Genomic DNA, 23056 nt, shown 5'->3' on the forward strand with positions numbered 1-23056 from the left:
TGCGGTCGTGTATGAATCTGTTGCAATTCCACCATGCAAAACAGCAAGAGAGGACAGAGGAAGCAGGCACGCCCTCCTCCTTGCAGATTTTCTATGGTGTTCTGTTTCTCTTCTGTCAATAAAACAAAGAATTTTAAATTCCCGGGATAGCAATTCCTCCTTTTACCCTTGGGACAAAACCCAAATTTGGGTTATTTGTAGGATCCTGAATTCTGGTAATATAACATCTTTAATTCTAAAAGAAAGGATAAAGAAAAGAAAAAAAAGTTGATGTAAAGTTCCAAACTTTATACTATTGAAACATGGTGCACCTCAAAATTCAAGTAAAAAAGGGTGTTTTCTAATTAGGAAGGTAATTAAAAAACCTTTCGATTGTTCATCTTGACCTCGAAATTTATAAATACAAAAAAAAATTCAAGTGTTAAATGTAGTGTTCGATTTTGTAACAAATTATGGGTCTATTTTCAAGTATTCATAGATCTGATCAATTTGTTCTATTACAAGAATTTTGAATTTCATAATTATAATTAAACATAGACATTTATGCAATAGTAAGGGTTTTTACATTGGGACTGCATTTCCGGACAAAACTTAAAAGTACGCCTTATTTCTATAGTATACAAAGCTCACCCTAAAGAAGAAAAAACAAGTTTTTGAGTAGGCCTGAATAAAGAGATTACTTTGGACGTTTGGTCTTACTATTAAAAAAAAAGTTTATAGAAGTGCGAGGCTCTAAACAATCAAATTAGGGTCAATCTCAAAAATTTCGGTAGAAGAAGCTTTTTTGATATTCAAATATCTTCAAATTGATCATTTCGACCTCAAGATATATAGACATGAGAAAAAATGGATTTCAAATTTTGAAAATAGTGCATCTTGTAACCTATTTTTGGACTGTCAATTTCTAAGTTTTTCATTGATTTGCTCGATCCACACTATTTTTGAATCTTTAACTTTTATAATTAGAAATAAAAAAATATTTTAAAGCTATCACAAATAGTTTCAATATTGAAATGACATCTATATTTGAATGTGGGCTTTACTTTTGATTGTTAGAGCCCTCTTACAAACCGCACCCTACACTTAAATATATCAAATATAATTTCTTTCTTTCTAAAATAATAATTTGGGTGGATCACACAATTTAGATAATACATAAAATATAATTTCCCTCCTTCTAAAATAATCATTTGGGTGGATCACAAAATTTAGATCGAAAATATTCGTGTATGTAGCCTTTTCTCCCATGGGATTAAATGTACAGAATGCGTCTCGCCGGAGCATGCTACACGCTAAAAAAAGGCACAAACAGAATGGAGGCTCTTTTTGATATATACGTTTAAAGCAGGGGAAGTTTGAGAATCTAGTAAGATAGAATGGCATCGATCACGTGGATCCCAGCTAGAGAAAGAAAGGACTGCCATTAGTTTAAAAAGTCAGAGAGAGAAAGCAGCCAGGTGCAGCCGCCCCAAAGCAAAGTCTACGCAGTCCTCAAAACCCAAACTTTCACCCCAAATATTCCCTCTTCATCTTCCATTTCCCCCCAAATTTTCCCAATTTTCCCTCAATTTTCTGCCCAATTTTATCATCAAAATTGCTCCATTATCATTTCTCATGCATTTATAAGCTTCTTAATCGTCATTATTCAGCATTCTGCATCAATTTTCTCCCCAATTTTGTCATCAAATTACTCCATTATCATTTCTCATGCATTCATAAGCTTCATAATCGCCATTATTCATTGTTCTGGTTACCATGTTCTCTTCACAATCTCAAATGGCTTCGAGCCTCATGCGTTTCAAGTCAGCTCCAGGCTCTCTGTTAGCGAGTCTTGTGGACACCAGCGAGGATTCGCCGGAAAATTTCATAGGGAGCTACTTTTCCGGCGATTCGTCTGCCGGAATCACATCCGAATCGAGCTGTGCGGTGTCGCTTTCGCCGGATCTGGAAGAGATTCCGGCCGATTTTAGGGTGGAAAATCTGAATAAAGGGAGCTATGGTGAACCGCCGGCCATTTTCGGGCCTTCAGATCGAGGGAAAGGGACTTCGTGTTATGGTCAGATGGATGGGACGGCTAGGATCTCTCCTGCGGGATTTAGGAGTGGGTCGCTTATCCGGCATAGCAGCTCTCCGGCTGGGTTTTACGGTGAGTTAGTTATTTTGTTTCATCATGGTGTGGTTTCTGAGGTTGCAACCTTAAACAATCCAATTAAGGCGCACTTCGAAATTTCGTCATAACATGCAATTTTGGTGAAACAAATTCTTACGATTATCTCAAAATCTATTTTCATATGTTATTAACTTATTATAATACTTTAAACTCCAAAAATGGTTAAAATATCTCTAAACATATGAAAATCTTGAAAATAGACTGTCTAGATATCTGTACTTCTATATTTTAAGGTTGCAACCTGATATAAACTTTTTCCTTTAATCATTTGCTCAATATTGTGTTTATTGATTTGGAAGGTTTTTTTTTTTTTTCGGTTAAATAACAGAAAATTCTGACTGATATTAGGGTGAATTTTGTAAGAGAAAAATGGAAATTTTTTTTGTGCATTGATAATTATTGGTTTTTTCAATATTGTGTTTTTCCTTTTCTAAGAGCTTTTGGAAGTTTTGATTTTATCCTTATTTTTCCTTTTTTGTGGTTCTGATATGTAATATGTGTAAGATTCTTTTGGAGTTGAAGTTTGAAAGGCACAGAAAAATAAGGAAAATTGTTTTATGGGGGCTGGACCGCATTTCTACACATGCGGTTGAAGGGTGAAGCTTCCATCTCAAAGATGGATGCGAGCAGGTTCCATCTAAAACCAATGGAAACTAACGCTCCATTTGTTTTGTTATTAAAATTATTATTTTTAATTTTTAAAATTTATTTATTTCTTCATATTCATGATCTCCATATTAGAGGTTACTTGTCCTTAAAAATTAATCCTTAAAATCCATCTTAAAATAGATTTATTAAGTGGCCGAATTAAGGCTTGGCCACATAAAAAAAGAAAATAGTAAAAATTTGCTCAAGCTGAAACAAATTATTATTATTTTGAACAGTAAGATGAACAGTTGCAGTCCAGTAAAAAAAGAGACTTTACTTCCTCCTTTGCGTTCTATGTTAACTGGCTTCCCAGTAATAGTTCAGCCCAACCGCACATATCTGTGTGTCACACTTTTTTTTATTCTTATTTTTAGAAAAAGATGAGGTTTTGTAAGGCCTGGCCTTTATAAAAACAGAATAAAGCATCACCTCAAATCCATGTTGAAAAAGTACTCTCTGAAAACAGAACTCCCTATGATGCTTTAAAATCAATTTCCAACGCAACAATAAAATTTGAAACTAAAAAATTGGTTAAGATCCAACACTCATTTTTAAAGCAAAATGGATAATTTAGATAATTTCTTATTATATACATTATTTTTAGAGTTTAAAATCCTAATTTATTTTTACAACTATAATGTTGCAGTCGAGATGATTGATGTATATATTTTTCAATGCTTTAACTTGTAATTTTCTATAAATTATGAGGTGAGGATTTACTTATTTTGATAGGGTGCAGCCCTGTCAAACCATTGTCCTTTAAAGGGATAAGGGAAAACCTTTATACATGTTATTAGGGGTGTCAACAGGCCTTGGGTGGGTTCTATCCCGGCCCATGTCCCCATAGGGCCAGCCCTAACCTTGTTAGGGCCAGGTCAAAAAGTAAATGAAGAAAATTCTTTTTGAAAAACAAGGCCTGGATCAAACCGGGCCAGCACTGCCATAGCCTAGCCCTCAAGCCATGGCCCAAGGCCCTACTTTTTTTAGGGCCGGGCCTCCCAGCCCCATTGCTAGCCCTACATGTGACTCATCTTCCCTAACCGTGTTTGTTGTTCAAATTATTTTAAGAGCAGAAGTTTCACGATACAACGAAGAAAGCGGCAACCGCCTGGTATCGTGCTAGTTTTGAAGAACGAGCTTGTCTTATAGGATGAAGTTTCTATAAGCCCTAGGCTTTATGAAAACAAAATAAACCCTCACCTCATATCCTTATCCGGGAAAGACAATTGGCAATGAAAATCTTTATATTTCATATCCTTATCCGGAAAGCACAATAGGAAATGAAAATCTTTATAACAGCTTTAAAATCAATTTTTAATGCTGACAGTAAAATTTGAAATTTAAAAAATATTATAAATTTTGCAGATCTTTAAGCACTTATTTTTGCGATGAAATGGATGGTCTTAATATTTTGTTATAATATAAACTCTTTTTAAAACGTAACGACAATATTCAACCAAGATCGATTTAAAGGTTTTCTATGCTTGAATTGCAATTTTCTATGCGTTATGAGGTTAGGCTTTATTTATTTTGATTGGGCTGCTGGCCTATCGAACCATGTTCCTTATTTTGTGTCTGTCCTTGTACATTCTGTTAATACATTGGGGAGCGGAACCTAATAGATAAATACACATGTGGTAGGTACTTAGCAAACAGAACGATATAATTTCGGGGGTTATATTTTATCGTGTTGGAAAAAGTGGCAATTTTATACGTAGGGATTATCTATCATGAGATCATTTATTTTTTGTACAAGGAGTCACAATCATTTTTAGTTATTAGATATGAAATTCAATAAGTAAAAATGCGACACAATATTTGAGAAATTTTGTTTTGGATTTTATGCCTAAACAATGATACATCCTCAACTACCCGATTTTAAATCTGTTGGTCAATATTGCTTGTGAACTTCTTATATAAAAAACAAATGGTCTTATTGTATACATTTTTTTATAAATAAGATAGTATATACAATTCAATCGTTCACTTTTGATACATGGGACGCGACAATCATTATCGACCGCTATATTTGAGATCATGTAGTATGGGATGTGTCATTGTTTGGGTACAAAGTCTGAAATAAAATTTCTTGAACGTTGTGACACACTTTTATCTATGAATTTTATATCCAATAGCAAAAAATAATTGTGACATCTTTGTACCAAACATAAATATGTTCATAGAATATAATCCCAGTAAGTAAATTTTGTCTAAAGAAAAAAGTTCTCTTGTGACTACCCTAGATGTGGGTCAAAAAGTGCCAAAGCCCAATTCACAAAGTGCAAAAGCATACCCTAGATGTTGTCTAAAACTAGCCATAAAAGCCCAATTCAATCCCAAGATATTTCATATCACAGTTACAAGTACTTGTGACTAAGGGTGAGAATTGACCCATTTTGGATCCGAAACTCGGATTTCGAATCCTATTCAGATCCAAAATTTGGATCCAAAATCCGGATTTGGACCTAACAGTGAGGTTTGAATTGAAATCCAGATTGGATTTGGGTGTAGTGGATTTGATCTGGATTTGATGCAGATCCAGATCCAGATACAACTCGATTTTTTAAATAGTAAATTTTTTTTTTATATATAAAATTTTAAATAGTATATAAATATATAGAGTAATCTGGATCGAGTCCAGATCCTTATTTGATATGTTATTCGGATCCAAATCCGAATATCTAGGATCCGGTTTGAACCTGGATTCAACTTGGATTTGGTATTTACTATTCAGATTTGCATCTGAATCTGGTTGGATCCAGCCCCGATCCAACCCGTTCTCACCTCTCCTTGTGACCTCCTTGTATCAAAAGGTCAATGGTCTTACTATATACAATCCATTTCAAGTAAGTGACTTAAAAATACCGATGTTTTATGAAAATGTTGAATAGGCCCCTAGCCTTCACTTGAAGTCCACATAAACTCTCCATTCTGTTATCACTTATTTAACCAGCATTTTTTGTGGTAGTAGTGCCCTGTTTTGAAGGAAAAGTAAAATTAACAAAATCCTTGTAATACCCAAGATTCCATCAATGATGGGAACTGAATGGAACTTATATGGTCCAATGTAATCTTTACGATTTACACTGTCCTACACATCTAACATTACGACTAATTTACCCTCGTTGTCTCCGAACCGTTATACCTTATTTATACCTTATGAAAATATGTAGGAGGTTTCTCGGTTACAAATGGTCTGGCCAATTTTACGACGGAAAATGGTTTGAAACGGTTGAGTTCCCAGATGAGCTTTTCAACACAAAGTTCCACCCCAGGCCTGTTGTCCCCGCTATCTGAAATGAGCTTGCCAGAAACTGGGGACAGTTTAGCCGGAAGTTGTGTTGAAGAAGCCGGTCAACACTACATTTCCGGGGTTGCTTCATGGGAAAATGGCCTCATTGCTTTCTCTTCCAGGAAACGAGGTAGAGATGTTGGTGGCGATGTTGCTAGCTCTTCAGACTCACAGGTACCTTACATTGACTCTCTCACTCTTTCAGCTGAGAACTTTACATTTGAACTTAAGCTTCGTGGAGGAAACCATCACGATTGTGTAGGTTAAGACTATTTATATTCGGTAAGCGTTGTGTTTCACAAAAAATTTGAGAAATTTCGTTTTGGAACTTTAAAATAGTAAAAGGAAAACCTGGCCACTCAGATTTTGTATCAAATGCCAAAAAAAAAAAAAAAAAAAAAAAACTAATCTTTATGTGCATGGATAAAAAGGAAAGTTTATCACGTTTTAGAGGAGCAAATAAAAAATATTTAATCATGTGGCACTGGGTTCCAAGATGATGGCGAGCAGGATGTACAACCAAAGTATATCGGCTCCCTTTCATGCATGCAGCCGTGAGAAGTATGGTATACTGTTCTATACCAGATTGAACAACATTTAAAAGGAAAAAGATTTTTGGTCTGCTGGTGCTCGATAAAACATGGTGCTAACACCTAAATAATACAGTACAGTTAGGTGATTTCGAGGGTCTACCCATTGCTTTAGAAATGTTATTTGAGCCAAAACACCCGCCGAATTGGTGGAGGGTTTTGGTCTAGTCAAATTTGTCTGAACACTAATCAAACATATTGAGTTACATTTTAAAAAATAAAATATTGAATAATAATTTTTAAATATAAAATGTATTACAAAAAAAGTTGTCTAAGTTTGATTAGCCAGTCAAAACCAATCAATCCGATCAGCCAAAACCGGTCAAACATTGATTTTGACCAGTTTTCAACCAAACTCAATTTTTGCTTTGGACTAGACCGGCCAAGGCACTGGTCGGTGGTCCAACTAGTCAGACTGGCCGGTCCAATTTGGTCTTGATCATAGTTATCAAGACCAAACTGGACCGCCCATTTTGATTAGTCGGACTTCCAACTAGTGCCTTGGTTGGTCTGATCCAAAGCAAAAATCGGGTTTGGTCGAAAATTGGTCAAAACTAATGTTTGACCGATTTTGGCTGGTCGGACTGGTTGGTTTTGACCAATAGGACTAGTTAAACAATGTTAGGCATTTTTATGTAATATGTTTTAGATAAACTATCTCATCCCCATCATGTGGATGATGAAAGTGTGTAGAAATACCCTTGTACGGTTCAGATTGAATCAAACTATATCCAACAACTATAAAATAATTTTCTTTTTATTTTTTATTTAAAAGCTATTTTTGCATAAAATTAGGGGCGTATATTCATTTGTATAGAGAGCACCAAATAAAAATAATCGAAGACATTTTGAATAAAAAATTGACTAAAATGCCCCAAAATCATTCATGGGTATTTTGTTGAATTTATTTTATTCAAAATAAGATTTTATTATTATTATTTGTTGCGCATTATAAAAATAAATTTACTTCCAAAATTTGAAGCAAAAATAATTTTAATAAAAAATAAAAATAAAAAGTAAAATTATTTTAAAACCCTTGGATAAGGCTAGGTTCAATCTGAACCAATAAAAGGCGTTTGTACACCCTTCAAGTGTCCATATCATGTGGATGCTCTACGCCATCCCTATGTTTTATGTTTTGAAACTGTTATTCTTTGGTCTTATGCCTCAAAATCGGATCTAACCGGTTCGGTCAACAATTGAATCGATTTTGACTAGACTAGAGTCATCAAACCCCTCACCAATTTGACAGTTGATCTAATTTTGATAACGTTGGTCTTAATAATGGTAAGAAGTACCTCCCTACCAATATTCCCTACCCACACCTCCTACAAAGATGACATAGATGGCTATAAAGAAGAAATTCGACCTAAATTGGCTGATCTAGATCGGGAATCGGCGGGAATTAGGCAAGTCCATAGTTAGAACTAGGAATCAACAGTTTCCTCCCGTTCTAGTCGGATTGCTTGGTTCCCACTTTTTATTTTTATTTTTTTAAGCTTTTTTCAATTTTATAATTTTTAGTTGGTTGATTGTTTCAATTGGATTGCCGATCTGGATTGGCATTCTTTGATCCAAATCGATATACCAAATATCCGGTTCTTTGATATGATATAAAGCCGACCAATTAGACCTGTAGTTATCAAGACGAGACTGGACACGCGGTCCTGGATTGCTGACCAATGTCTTGGTCGGCTTCTTTCATAATAACAATATTAAATCTAATTATTAACAATATTGAAAGAAATTATTATTTAAATGGCATAATTTGATCATATTCTTAAAGTCAAATTTACCCCCGTTTGGGTGCAACAAAGAATTAAATAAACCAAGACCGTTGTGTTCAAGATACTAGCTGCGTTGCTGTTTTACTCGTACATCAAGTAAAATAAAAAACCCAAATATTTTATCTCATACACTGATTAAAATTTCATTTTGGGCAATGATCTAATGCAACGATTGTATCATAGTATAATGCAACTATATTTCTAAAAAATCATATTTGTGGTATTTGTATGATTTAAAATTTTGTACACTGCATTATATTACTATACAACTGTTGCATGAAATAACTGCCCAAATATTTGTAAACAAAACACCTTTGTTGTTTTTGAAGTACTCATCTCCTTGGAAATGTAGCCACCATTCTAAGAAAAAAAGATTATTACGTACTAAAAGATAAATATTTGAATATGAGGAACATAGAAAATAATTGAATGAACAATAACATAACTGAATATATGAGGCATTATTGGGTGCTGAGAGAGTGGAAGAGTCTAACTGAAGAGAGTAACTTGTATTTGTCACAATGTCCATATCTCTAAAAGATGATTAGGTATAAATGCAAAAGTTGTATTACCCACTAAATTCAAATTTAAATATAATTTGAAGGGAGGAATGCAACTACAACGGCTCTATTTCAACAGCGACATCAATTGCGTTGAAACAACTAAATTACCGATCTTGTTGCTCCTTTACGAATGCGCCAATTTAAGGCATATCATCACCAAACCTCATCCACACTAGGAGTAATTCCATGATATTTGTTATGACCTCTCTTTTTCTTTTTTCTTTTTTTTTAAAAAAAATGAAAATTACTAACTTCATTAATATCAGAGACTTAAAATATCAAAAGGAAAAGGTAATAAGTTGTTTTTTTTTGACAAGAATGCGGTGATTTTATTAAAATAAGATCATTACAATGAGATTACAAGTCAGAAGTTGATGAAAACGTAATAAGTTACACCGATGTATAGACAATTGATAGGTCCCGTAATGTTAACCTTGTTTGTTTAGCCAAAAGATCTGCTTTCCCATTTATAATTCATCATACCACAAAGATCTATAATTTGCGTCTACACTGTCCTGAGCTTCCATGGAACTACCTACTCAATGTGACACTATCTGATAGCCTTTTTTGAATCACTTTCAACTAAAAGAGTATTACTCTATCCTAACACTATAAAAAAGTTCATGCCCTGCACCAAAGCATACATCTCAGCTTCATTAGTACTTGTAACACCACACAAACTTGAATGCATCCCTTGTAATCTCCTATCAAACCTCCCAATTCTATCGGACCGGTATTGCCCAACGAATTTCCATCAAAATTAAGCTTCAAAAAACTTGAGGAGGTAGAACCCGGTCCCTCCATGCTTAACTATTCCCATTTTTACTGTTTTATCAAGCTTCAGTAGTAAATCCACCTTAGAAACGCCAAAGCAATATCTATTAGTTGTATCCCAACTAAATATTGTATCTAAGATTCTGTAATTGATCAATCATTATTTATCCATCAAATGCTCTATTTCTTTCTTTTTCAAATCTCTCAAAAAATAACTGATCAAAACATTTTCCAAATAATTCTCCCAACTTTTGGCAAGTAAGGAAGATCAAGGTGGTAATTCAAACACCCATTTTATTGAACATCCACGACCATAAGTGATGTGCAAACGGCCAATTAGCAATTAAGGAAAAGATGGTTCCCATCTTTGTCATCGTTTTTGCACAATAAACAAATATTAACGATCACTCTTGTTTTTTCGTCAACTCCTGAACTATAAGAATGTGTCCCAAAGTCAACGCCCAAAAAAAGATTTGAACCTTATGAGGTATTGGCCACTTGTCCTTGTGTCACTCCATCTCAATTGATCATTAAAAAGCAGATGATGCAGTGATCTCACCGCAAATCTCCCATTTGTTTTGCACACCTAGATACCTCATGCTCATCTCTTCAAAAACAAAGAAAAAGATACCTCAGGCTTCAAGGGAGATGAAAACCTCCTTCAATCTAATTAACAAAGGGCTAAATTGGTTAATCATCTCATCAAGTGATTTTGCTTTAGTATTCACCTCTCCTTCATTGGTATCGTTCGTAAAGGTTGTACTAGTATTAACCATTTAGCGAACAAAACTTTATACGTCACCTTTTAAAATTAGTTCCTATTGGATTCACTGGTTCGAGCACTATCACACAAACCTTCTCACAAAAATGCAGATGGCGCCACGAAACCCAATTATCGGACAAAAGTACCAGAATGTATGTATGTGTATGAGTGGGAAAAAATACGATTGCGCAAATAAATAAATAACTTACAGGTATCGAGATTTATGTGGTTTACTTTTTCAGGCTATGTTTTATGGAGAAAGAGATGAAATCCAATAATAAAAATACTGAAGTGCAATGATCTCCCAAGAGACAAACACTTTCTTGGGCTTTACGGTTCTTTCTAAAAGCTTTCTCTCTTTAGGATTTTTTTTTTTTGGTTCGTTTTTCTCCAATAAGTTTTCTTCTTTGTTTAGGAATATCTTCCTCTTAGCGTTTCTCTATCTAAGATGATCTATATCTCCCCATAAGAACTCTCTATCTCTTTCTCCCTTTAATAGGTTCTTTTTTCTCTCTTCGGTTCTTCCTTCTCTTCTTCTTCTCTTTCTCGGACAAAAGGAAAGAAAAATCTCTCTTAGGGTTTACCTTCATTTAAGAGGCTTCTTTGTCTTTTCTATCTGAGCGAAACGAAAAAATGCATTTTTTCAAAGAAGATAAATACTATGTATTAAGATAATCACTTACACATTTTATATAATCTCCTTTTATATAGAAATACCAAACGATTTATGTTTTGACTTTTTTATGACTTGTTTAGACATTCACTTCTATCTCTTAAAGAGATAAAATAGAATCTTTAACAACTTTATGAGATTCCTAAATTAAAAGCACTTATATGATTCGGTCAAAGTGTCATTGGATTTGAGTTTTCAAAACTGGCCCTATAATATGGCTAATGCCATCGGTGCCCCTCTATCATGGTCAGAACACCCAACAATCTTCCCTTCATGTCCCATGAGGAAGGATCTTCTTCATAGATTGACCTGTGCTTAGATGGCATCAATGCCAATCACGCCTCTACACAGAGCTCATGTTTGCCTTTGGCCATCATGTTTGATATATTTCTGTTGGTATGGATGTTCTCTTGTTGCAGTAAATTCTCACCCTTTTACAACTTGAACAATCATGTAAAAGCTGTCCTTGCAAAATTAAGGAGACTTCCTGAAGTTGACTTTCTGAAGTTCACGTCCCCAACCTTATTAGCTCTTTCTATTTTCATAACGCATGTTTTCCTTCCTCAAAGTTCAAACACACTGTAGATTTTCCTTCCTCAAAGTTCAAACACACTGTAGATTTTCCTTTGAGATATCTGAATATCTACTTAACTGTTACAATTGTGGGAATGTTTCTATTTGACCCCGATAACATATAAGTTGTATGTGACCCTACTTCTTAGCCGTTCGATCTGAATTGAATGTCTATGATTGTTCAAACCACAACGTCACATTAAACACTAATTTGTTTTTCATTTTTTTTACAAACATTTTGATGAAATTTTGGGCCTCTAATCAACAAGTTAGGGCAAACCTAGAAAAAATAAAAACAAAATATTGTATCTAAACATAGATGACCAAAATGCCCCTGTAATTTTTAAGGGTATTTTGATTATTTTTCGTCACCATAAATATTTTTTAAATATTTTTATCATGTGCGCCCTTGTTAGATCTATGCATGCCCCAAAATTTTCTTCAAAATTATTTGTAGGATAAAAATAAAAAATAAAACACTATGAGCCATCTGATCAAGATCTGACAACTAAGTGCTAGCTAGTGACATTGTGACTCAAGCCATGGCAACCATCTATTCAGATCTGATGGCTGAGATCAAAGGTCACATATACTATATATGTGGGCGGGGTCACATAGAAAGCCTTTCCTACCAGTGTTCTTTACCAAGATTGGTGATGAATATGTCACTATGCCAACTATGTTTGCGATATCTAGCCTCATGCACACCATTACGTTCATCAAACTTCTTACAATCTCATGTATACCATGCTCAAATCGAATGACTTGTTGACCACATAATTGAAGTCCATTTAAATGGAGAGTCTCATGTAAGAGGCAACTTTTGTTGAAGATTCATTCTTATCTCTTTTAGAGCTTGCTAAGCAAATTATCCAAAAGTCAAAATGTGAGAGGGTTAGGGTTTCCTATATAAAAATAGATGGGATGAGATGTGAATATAATTATCTTAGTACGTGGTGTTCGTCTTCTTTGGTGAAAAAAATATCATCTTAAAAAAGAAAAGAGATAGAAAGAGAATTCATGTGGGAAGATCTAGATCTTCTTAGAAGGAAAAGATCTTGAGATAGATATAACCCTAGATAAAGAAGAAAACCTCTTGGAGAAGAAAGAACCCAAGAGAAGGATAAATTAGAGAGAGAAAATCTCTAGAAGGAATAGTAAGGCTAGAAGAGGTTGTTTTGATGCTAAAAAATCCTCAAATTAATCATCTTGATTTCAAGATGCATGGACAGAAGAAAAAATGGGTTTCAAGTTTTGGAAGTGGTGCATTTTGTAATACATTTTCGGACCATTGTTTTTCAAGTTTTCATAGATCTATTCAATCCATATTATTTTTGAAGCTTTAAATTTTATGGTTAGAAATGAAAATAAATTTTTAAGGCTATCTGAAAGATTTACAGTGTTGAAACCACATTTTTCAATACTATTTGAAGGTACGCTTTACTTTGATTGTTTAGAGCATCGGCTTTATTCAAACTGCACCTTTTATTAAATGGTAACTCGGATATAATTCTTTCATTGGTATTCACACAAGCTGGCTTATCCACGTTGGAGGCAAAATACTTTTTTTTTTATTGAAATGACACCATTAGTAATAAAATTGGCAGAGAACTGCTCATATCTAGATGGATGGACATGAGAAAAAAATCGATTTCGAGTCTTGTAAATAGTCCTTCATGTAATATATTTCTCGACTGTTAATTTTCAAGATTTTTCATGTTTTCATAGATCTATTCGATTTGCACTAGTTTTGAGACTTTAAATTTTATAATTAGATATTAAAATAATGTTTCAAGCCATCACAAAGATTTTCAGTATTGCAAAATGCATTCCAACAATATTTAAAAGTGCGCCTTACTTTGATTGTTTCGGGCCTCAGCCCTATACAAAACCACACCCTTGTTTAATTGGATTTTATTATGAGCAATGATCCAATGCAACGGTTGTATAGTATATTGCAACGACACTTTTAGAAAACTATGTTTGTGGTATTTGTATGACCCCAAATTTTGCACACATTCTCTCTTCATCTTAATAATCAATCCTCAAACAAAAAAAAGTTCAATTTTTTAGATATGGTCAAAATGAGTCATCTCCAAAAATGAATCTAGACCATTCATTTTTTGAATTTCAAGATCTTAACTTTTACAAACTCAAAATCACTTTTTTATTTTTTAACATTGTTCATCTAATGATAATAAAGCCATCCAAAAAAATTGGAAATGAAAAAATCCTTTTAGGGCTTAGATCTAAGCATCTCATCAAAAGGAACGGCCTATGTTAATTGGGCTAAAAAAATACTTTTTAAGTTGTGTTTTCAGTTTTTTCTTTTTTTATAATTGTTCATTAGAATGAAAAGAGTGTATATTTCAAAGTTTGGATCAAACAAATGGCCATAAGATGGTTTAGCGTTGTTGCATCATATTACTATAAAATGGTTGCATGATATCATTGTTCTTTTATTATATCCTTGAGACAATCTTACTAATTGTTTCGTTCCCTGTTGCACATGAAAGGGGGGTCTTCAAAATAGAGATGAAATCGTGCTTCAAAATACAATGGAATAACCATTTTCTTACATACTTTTTGTACTTTTGCCAACTTGGTTAAATATTTGATCGTTTTCATTTTTGAGCCCCTTTATTTGCAACATATTTAGCCTTCCAATTTATTCACCCCTAAAGAAGCGTGGGGGACCGAATTTTCCTCTAGTAATCTCATGAATCCAAAACGGCTCTGCAAAAGGTTACTATTGTTATCATTGCTAGTGCTAACAGGATGTTTGCTCGAGTTATTTGAGAACCATAATATTAACATAGTTTTTTCATTGCAATAGAGAACTCCCAACTGATACACTCGAAAGGAACAATATACGTTCAAGAAGGTTCTCTATATCGCCATCGGTGCATTTGCTCATGTGTAGTAAAGGTTCTTATAAGCTTAGGGTAGCAAACCCCGTCACCACGGCGCAGAAAAATTGGGCTTAAGGCTACAAAATCTAGCCTGAGGGCTGGGTAACCACGGCTCGAGGGTAGGGCTGGGGCTGGGTCTTGGCCATGGCTGGCCTGACCCAAACCTCTTTTTTTATTATTTTTTATAAGAGCAATATTTACTTCATTAATGATTCAACAGAGATACATTAAAAAAGAAAACTCATAGAAAAAGTTCTTCGGTGATCAGCAAATCGCCCGTTTGAACTCCCATATCGGCAAAGTTCTTCGATAATCAGCAAATCACCCATTTGAACTCCCATATTAGAAATTCCATCCGTAATCGTGGTGGCAGCACCACTTGAGCTTCAGCTACTCGTCTAGGTTTCGATTTCCACTGATGCATGTGAAAACCACTAATTATTTCTAAAAACAGGTGGGGGCATGTATTCCCCTCTAATCTACCCAAAAAAAAGACCATCCACAATCGTGTAAGCCTCCCTATCAACATGTTGAGAAGATGTTGTCTTTGTTTTTTTCCACTTATTTTTTTATATTTTATTTGGTTTGGCATGACTCGATAGGATTAGGGCCTCTTAGGCCCCAGTCCAGGCTGGGGTTGGTGGTATGGAGACTTGGGCCTGGCCAGGGATAGAGTTAGCCCGACCCAGGCCTGGCATGCTGCCAGCCCTTAATAAGTTCAATGTGGAGTCGTGAGATCAAACCTTAGTACAACTGGGGCAACATTACAAAAACTGTGAACCCGGGTTGTTGAAGAATGTTTACAACAAGAAAGTGGAGTAGCAAGGATCATCGCAGAGACATATTCTAAATTTATTGTTGGATAAATCACAAGCAGTTACATCGCTCTATCACTCCTTGCAACCCGGCTTTCTCTCTCCCTTATAGCTCTTTCTCCTTTTCTGCTTCTTTTTTTTTTTTTTTTGAAATGTTAACTATTAATTTCATTAGATTAAAGAGCAGAGCTTCATAAATAGAATAATAAAAAAAGAGAAAAAGAAATAGATGAATACAAGCAGTAATCCATACTTCCAAGGATGATTTGCCTTGACTTCCAAACATAACGTAAATCCTAACCTCGAAGGGTCCTACACCACCAATTGCTTAAGGCCCAAATTAAACTACACAACACTTCTGAAGGCATCAATTATAAAACCTCTACTAACCAACCCAAACTTCTCAAAGAGATACTCCATAAGCGCTTCCCCTTTTGTAATCACCTCACATGCTAGAGTTGGGGCGGTGTACATTCTACACTGAAATGGCTCCCAAATGAACAAGACAAGCATGGTGGCGGATAGGAGGGTGGTCCACACAACCGGCGACCAAAAGTAAGGTCTAAAAGATTCATCAAAGAAAGAGCAGGAGAGAAAGATGAAAAGGGAGGGATAGTCGAGTGAAAGAACTAGAGTGAAGAGAAGATAGAACAAAGAAAGAGGAAGTGGAGGAAGCCAACTCTGACAAATTCTCTAAACAAACAATACTAGGCCAACATATAGGATTTTCAAGCCCTCGAAAGAGAACATGAAAAAACCATAATTGGGAGCCCATCTTTAGGCATTAACTTTAGTAGCCAGATATAAGAGACATCGAAGTTCTCGAAATAGACCTAGAGGGCTTAAAAACTCCCACTACAGAATACCAAACTCCAAATCGAGGGGAGAATCCCATCTTAGGTGTTAACCTTACTTTGGAGACAAAGTTGAGAGAAGAAAGAAAGAGACAAACGTGGAAGGGGATGTAAGATAGAAGGGGTGTAGCAGAAAGAGACAAAGAGATAAAGGAGTAGGGGGACAATATAGCGCCTCCCTATCACCTTCCGACAGTTCACCTCTTGTCCATGATCTCTACCTGAGATTTCGGCCACAATCCTTTTTCCTCATCTCTCATCTCTCTAAAGAAAGTTAATGTCTGAGATGGGGTTTATCCCTCCTTTTGGGGGTTTTAGCATCCTATTGCAGTGTTTTTTGGCTTTTGGGATTTTTACAAGGGCCTTAAAACCCCCTTGTATTCGGCTACTTTAGCGCTCAAGATGGGGCTTGGCCTGGCAGTAGGCTTTTGTGAGCCCTATCGTAGAGTTTAATACTCCCATTTTTCTCCTATTCATGTGGCTTGATATAGTTTCTTTGAAGAGTTGATAGGGGGTATGCTTCAGGTGGGTGGTTTTTGGTTCTAAGATCCTCTTGCACTTTCTCCATCACCTCTTATTTGTTTCCCTCTCTTTCCACCTTTGTCCTTTCACTTAACTTTTTTACTTTTTTTTCTTCTTATCAGTCCCACTTCTCTCCTATCCAATTTATGAAACCCTATTTTTTTATCACTGGTTGTATGCCGCCACCAATTGGTGGGTCACCATATTCTTATTGATTCTTTTTTGGCAACTTTCTAGCTAGTGTAGGTTGGGCTTCGCCCGAACCCTAATGGGAGAGGCAACTGTTGAAGAAAAGGTGCTATATAAGGGTACTCTAATGAGAAGCATGGGGTAGAGGAGGTCCAAGAGGGGAATGACAATGGAAGTTGCTTCGTGTGGCTTAGGTAGGGCTCTTGAGTAGTTGGTGGTGCAGGATCCTTTTGTGGTTTAGAATTATGTTGTGTTTTGGAAGTCTAGGTTGGTGATCTTTAGAAGTAGAGATCATACACTTCATATGTTTGTATTCCTCTATTTCTTCCTCTCTTTATTTACTGTTGTATTTTTGGAGGATTTACTTCTTTATTTTATAAAAGTTATAGTTAACTTCTACGAAAAGAAAGGAATCACAAACAGTTAACATTTCTCTGATAGAGATGGAAGCTTTGATGTGTAGGGCGATCCAATAGTGTTTCGGGTTTAGATTAACTATATGACTCCATTTCATAACCTTTTATTCATGAATGTTCCAACTTTCGCCTAACCATTAATAAATGGTAGCTTGCATTATTGTTCAGCTATAGTTATTCACGAATAAGGACAGCTTCTCTTCCCAGGTTAGTTGGAAAATGTTTACAATGCTTGCCTACCTATTTCAGTTAAAAACATAGAATACTCATGTTTATATTTAACGATCTTCTGCAATTTGATTGTTTATGAAAATTTCCATTAAACCACTGACAAACTCACTGCATGGGCGAGTAGTGAAAGAGGATTTGAATTCAAAGTGATAGATTTAATATTTTGGACTCACAATTGGATCTCAACTTTGAGCCTTACATCATCATCATAGCTTTTTTTCGGATTAAATTGGGGTCGGCAACACGAATCGTTGTCTGTCATTCTACTATATTAAAAACCATACCCTAAGTGAGGCTATCTTTTCAGACTATTTCCAAACATGTTTTTTTGGGCCTACTCCGTTTTTTTTTCAATCTTTCCACCGGTACTAACTTGCACGTCCTAATAAGTATTGTACTAGGTTGGTGTCACACATGTCCAGTCCACCTAAATCTACTCTCTCGTATCTTATTGCCTATTGGTACTACATCTAAATTTTTCCAAATGGATTTATTTCGAATTCTATCCCTTCTTGTCTTTCCACTCATCTATCTCAATATCTTCATTTTCGCTATACTCAGTTTATGAGATATTGTTTTATGTGCTGGTTGCACAACTATCTTATAAAACTCACTCTTTAGCTTCATTGGAATGCGGTGATCACATTAGAGCCTCACATAAAACTCGCAAATCGTTGATTATCTAAAAACTTGAATCTCACTAGACACAACAAATAGATTATTCATCAAACAAGTAATCTAGAATGTTAGGGGTTTAAACAAGGCCTAGAAATAATGAGAAAAAAGCATAATATCCTCTTTGGTTCGGGAAGGAAAGCCAGATATTTTGGTGTTGCTGCAAACAGATCTCAAGTCTCGAATATTTAAATGGTAGAGATATATGGGGATGAAATCCAATGGATTTTAAAGGAACAGATACTGTGGGTATTCCCAGCCTTTGGTATGGGACGTTACCTTGCTACACAGTTCCACTTATGCCATAACCCAAAGATCTATCTCTATTATTTTTTTTAAGGTCCTAGTTTGGGTTTTAAGTGGGTGTTGACTAATATTTGGTCTCAATAAACATGTTAAAATGTCTGAATTTTGGAATGAATTGATGACTATAAACAAGAAGGGTGAAGACGTTAAATTTTCTCTTAACTTATCCTAAGCATAGGTGGGTTGTGTTTGGTAGGCAGTCAATATAAAATTTTGCCAAAACTTGATCATAATTTGGAAAATACTCTATTTGCTTATGGTAGGGTGTCTCCCGCACTGATGGTATGACCATTAATAGAGCAGAATGGGCGATCAAGATTTGTGTAGCCGACCTCAATTAGTTGGAAAAAAAGCTTCAATGGTAATGAAGTTTGAATTTCAATTGTCCATGTTGCTTGTCTGATTATTTGAATGTAGTGCATTATCCTTCTAAATCTAGCACTTTAAATCATATTACCCCCCCTGTATGAGAGGGTTTATTGAATTCATCCTCTTTCAACAATTGTTGTACATCTCCCTTCTTGGTACTAGATTCACTTGATCAATTAATTCACCCACTGATCCCCACAGGTTTAAATTGGATCGCTTCCTTATTTCCGGGAAGTTCACATATTAATTGTTAGGGCATTACTTAAAATCACTTAAGACCATTCTCCACTGGTCTTAGACACACTGATGGAATGGTCCTTGCCACTTTAGGTTTGAGACACCAAGCCCTTATTGAAGTGGTTTCATGGGCAAATATAGAGTTTTGGGATGACAAGGATTCTGACTACCAAGAAAAATACTCCTCAAAGAGGGGAAAAAAAGATAAAGCAATAGAAAAAGATAATTGGGGACACTTACCAACTAGAATTCAAGCCATCGCAAATCCAACTTAGTCCTTTGATGATTAAGAGCTAGCAAGGCTCAATGTAACCTGAATATGCAAATTCAAGCAAGGGTGGCACTGCAGGCTTGAGCCCAACCAAGCAAATATTGTAAGAAAAGTAAACTTGTCCATGATTAGTATGCCTCCCATCTCTCATAATTTCAATCTATTGAAGCTCTCCAATTCACTTCAAAATTCATGAGAAAGAAAGATTGATTATTTTAGTTTCATGAGCAAGAGACATTGATTATGTTAACTTTAGATGGGTTACATCCTGTAATGATCAAGTCTATAAATTTTATCCATGACCATTTCCTTTTGGAAAACATCAATGAAGATGCATGAATTCGTCCTAGAGAGAAGAAAGCCCTGTCGTAGAATTATGTAGCCTCATGAAACCATGTCCAGATGCTTGCTTCAAGCCATATAAACCCTTCTTGGGCTTGCATGTCGAGGCTTCTTGAGGTCTTCGTATCCTTCAGGTTGGTGCATGTACAACTTATTAATATCTTTGTTCACAAATGTCTTTTACACATTCATTTGGTGGAGCTTTTGACCCCTTGTTTATTGGAAAATGCATCCATTTTTTCCTCCATGGCATGTCACCATTTCACACTAACCTCTTTGGTGCACGCTTATTTGTGACCTGCACCATGTTGGCATAGTACAAGTTATGTACATAATGATCATAAGAAGTTTTGGAGGATATTTGTTTTGCGCTGCATAAAGCTTGATTGATTCTTGAATTTGGGAGCTCAATAATGGGTTTCTCTTGAATGGTTTGGGTTGGCTTCAAGGGAGACTTTTTCTTCAACTGCTACTGGTGTGGATGCCAACTTCAACTCCTTGTGGAGCTTTATGCCATTGTGCTCACTAATCAAATTTCACATCTCGGCTCTAAAATCTAAAAATTGTGGCATATTTGTCAATACATCATCAAAGCCTTTTTTTCTCTTTTGAATCATCATCATAATCAAAGCCTTTTTTTCAACTAATTGGGGTCGGCTATACGAATCCTAGTCCATCATTTTGCTCTATTAAGAGCCATACCTTCTGTGCGGGAGACACCGCAGTATAAGCAGATAGTGTATATTCTGAATTCATGAGAAATTTTGACAAAGTTTTACATTGACTACCTACCTAACACAATTCACCCTCTTTACTCGGGCTTGGGATAGGTTACGAGAGAGTTTAAAATCCTCACCTTTCTTAGACCAACCTTTTTTCTCTTTTAAATATCCAAGTAAAATTTTATTTTATTGCTTTTTCATCACGTTAGCCATGGCCATCATCTTCACGCTTCATATAAGCTATATGCATCTAAACAGGCGAAGATGAACTACATAGGATTTCTTCTTATAGAAAAGTTTATGTGGTACCTTCATCCTAAGTCTCAACGGCATCCAATTAATCAAGTACACAATCATACACATGATTCTTAGCTTTAGCAGACTTGACTTCCACTAGGTGTTGATTCTTGTTCTAAGCAATACCATTTTGTTGAGAAATCCAAACATGATGGCAGCCCTTTGATTCCATGTTTCTTTGAGAATTCATCAAACACTTTTGACATGAACTCTGTATTACGATTAATCTGAAATTTCTTGACTTTTCTATTGAGGAAAAATCCCAGCTATCATGGGAATAATCATCTGTGAAAGAAGAAGCATGGTAACCTACCTACCTTTGAGACTCCAATAGGCTTGGCCCCAAACATCACTATAGATCACTTCTAATAGATATCTTATTATGGTGTAGGAATGGGCGAATGGATGCTCTGCAGTCTTACAGAACCCATAGGCTTCATATATGTGATTTCTTGAAAATGGATGGTCCAAGTAAAATGTTACGCGATGCACTATTTTCATGACTTAAAATTTTTATTTTTTATTTATAACGATACATCCCTAGTCGGGAGGAACTTTTTCTATTTTATTAGACGCACTCATTTTTTGGGAAAAGTTTAAATGAGGTCCTATTCAAATATGTTCCTATTACAAAAATTAATTTTAAAGATGGATTTAGGATCTAAAATGCATCATGTGTCGCTCTAGATGCATTTTTGCTTTAGATCCATGATTTTTCTGCTTAAATAATAGCACAGAATTGATTTCTCAAAAAAAAAAAAAAGAAAGAAAAAAAAGAAAGAGAAAAGATCTCTAGTGATAGCGAGAAAAGATCTCTAGTGATAGCTTAAAATAATCTATTATTGAGGTTTAAAATCTGACCTTTTTCTTTCCATTATATTCATGAGGCAAGTTTTAGGCAAGTAGGCTGTACAATATGTTTCTAAAGTTTAATTATATTAATACATAAAATTTAACTCAAATGTGTTTGAATGGCTTTACAGTTAGTCATCACACGTGTATTTTAACGGGTCGGGGTCTGATTCCCACCAGAGAACACCACTTTCAAAGACCGGCACTTTTTTTTTATATGATGGGAACAAGGACCATCATTTTTTTTCAATGTAGCTTCATTTTTTTTCAATGTAGCTCCAAAAAAAATGTAACTGGCCTCAACCAAAGCCCGAATATCTTGACCGAATCGATTTTCTAAATATAGTTCGAAACAAACTGGTTTGGAAGCAGATGATCGTGCCTAAAAAATTGCCCGCCTTAATAGTGATCGGTCCATTATTGTTCTCAAGGAAACACTAATATAATTTTTAATTAATTAAAAAGAAAACCATCTGATCTTTTATATTTTAGGTTGATGTCTCTTTTTCCACCCTTTGTCTTTACACACAAAATGCCTTTTGTTCAAAACTAGCACTTCTTAATACGTATCTTTATCAGTCTTTACCACTGTTTTAGAACTGCTAGTTCCAAGCCTATGTTTTTGTACCCACCCGTTCTAAACTGTTAGTTTAGAACCCTATAACTTGATATGGGAAAAGTTTATACAGAGCTTAGGCTCTAAACAATCAAATTAAAGCCTACCTCAAAAATTTCACTACCTCAAAAATTTCACTAGAAGAGGTTGTTTTGATGCTCAAATATCTTCAAATTGATCATCTTGACATCAAGATGCATGGACTTGAGAAAAAATGGATTATAAGTTTTGGAAATAGCGCATCTTGTAACGCATTTTTTGACCTTTAATTTTTAAGTTATTCAAGTTTTCATAGATCTACTTGATCTACACTATTTTTGAAGTTTTAAATTTTATAATTAAAGGTGAAAATATATTTTAAGGTTAGTAAAAAATTTCCAATATTGAAACCACATTTCTTGACACTATTTGAAGGTGGCTTCAAATTTGATTGTTTGGAGCCTCGGCTCTATACAAACCACACCCAATTGATATTTATATTCTACGTTTATGTATTTTTTTTTTTCATTTTTTTTTTTTCAAATTAAGCTAATTATAAGGGGTTTTGTGTATGCTTTTCCTTGTAGAGGTGCTGTAAGGTGATACTCGTATACATGA

General features: G+C 35.1%; 1 protein-coding gene across 10 annotated transcripts in view; it reads left to right on the forward strand.

Annotated features, from left to right (window-relative positions):
- Positions 1–1456: 1456 nt before the first annotated feature.
- The window catches only part of LOC18435110 (transcription factor bHLH130), a 31836-nt gene continuing 10236 nt past the window's right edge, over positions 1457–23056 (forward strand). For 4 of the 10 annotated variants that reach the window (XM_088869566.1, XM_088869565.1, XM_088869567.1 and 1 more), the window contains exons 1-2: positions 1457–2146; positions 5992–6284. In XM_088869566.1, coding sequence (XP_088725692.1) covers positions 1756–2146; positions 5992–6284 — 684 coding nt within the window. In that variant the 5' untranslated portion in view covers positions 1457–1755. Of the gene's footprint in view, positions 2147–5991; positions 6285–17173; positions 17535–19016; positions 19115–23056 lie in introns of those variants that run through there. The other 6 variants (XM_088869570.1, XM_088869573.1, XM_088869569.1 and 3 more) reach the window with 4 other exon arrangements.

Source organism: Amborella trichopoda, chromosome 6, assembly GCF_054954075.1.
Source record: "Amborella trichopoda isolate Santa Cruz 75 chromosome 6, AtrichopodaSantaCruz75HAP2 v2.0, whole genome shotgun sequence".
NCBI classification, from domain to species: domain Eukaryota; kingdom Viridiplantae; phylum Streptophyta; class Magnoliopsida; order Amborellales; family Amborellaceae; genus Amborella; species Amborella trichopoda.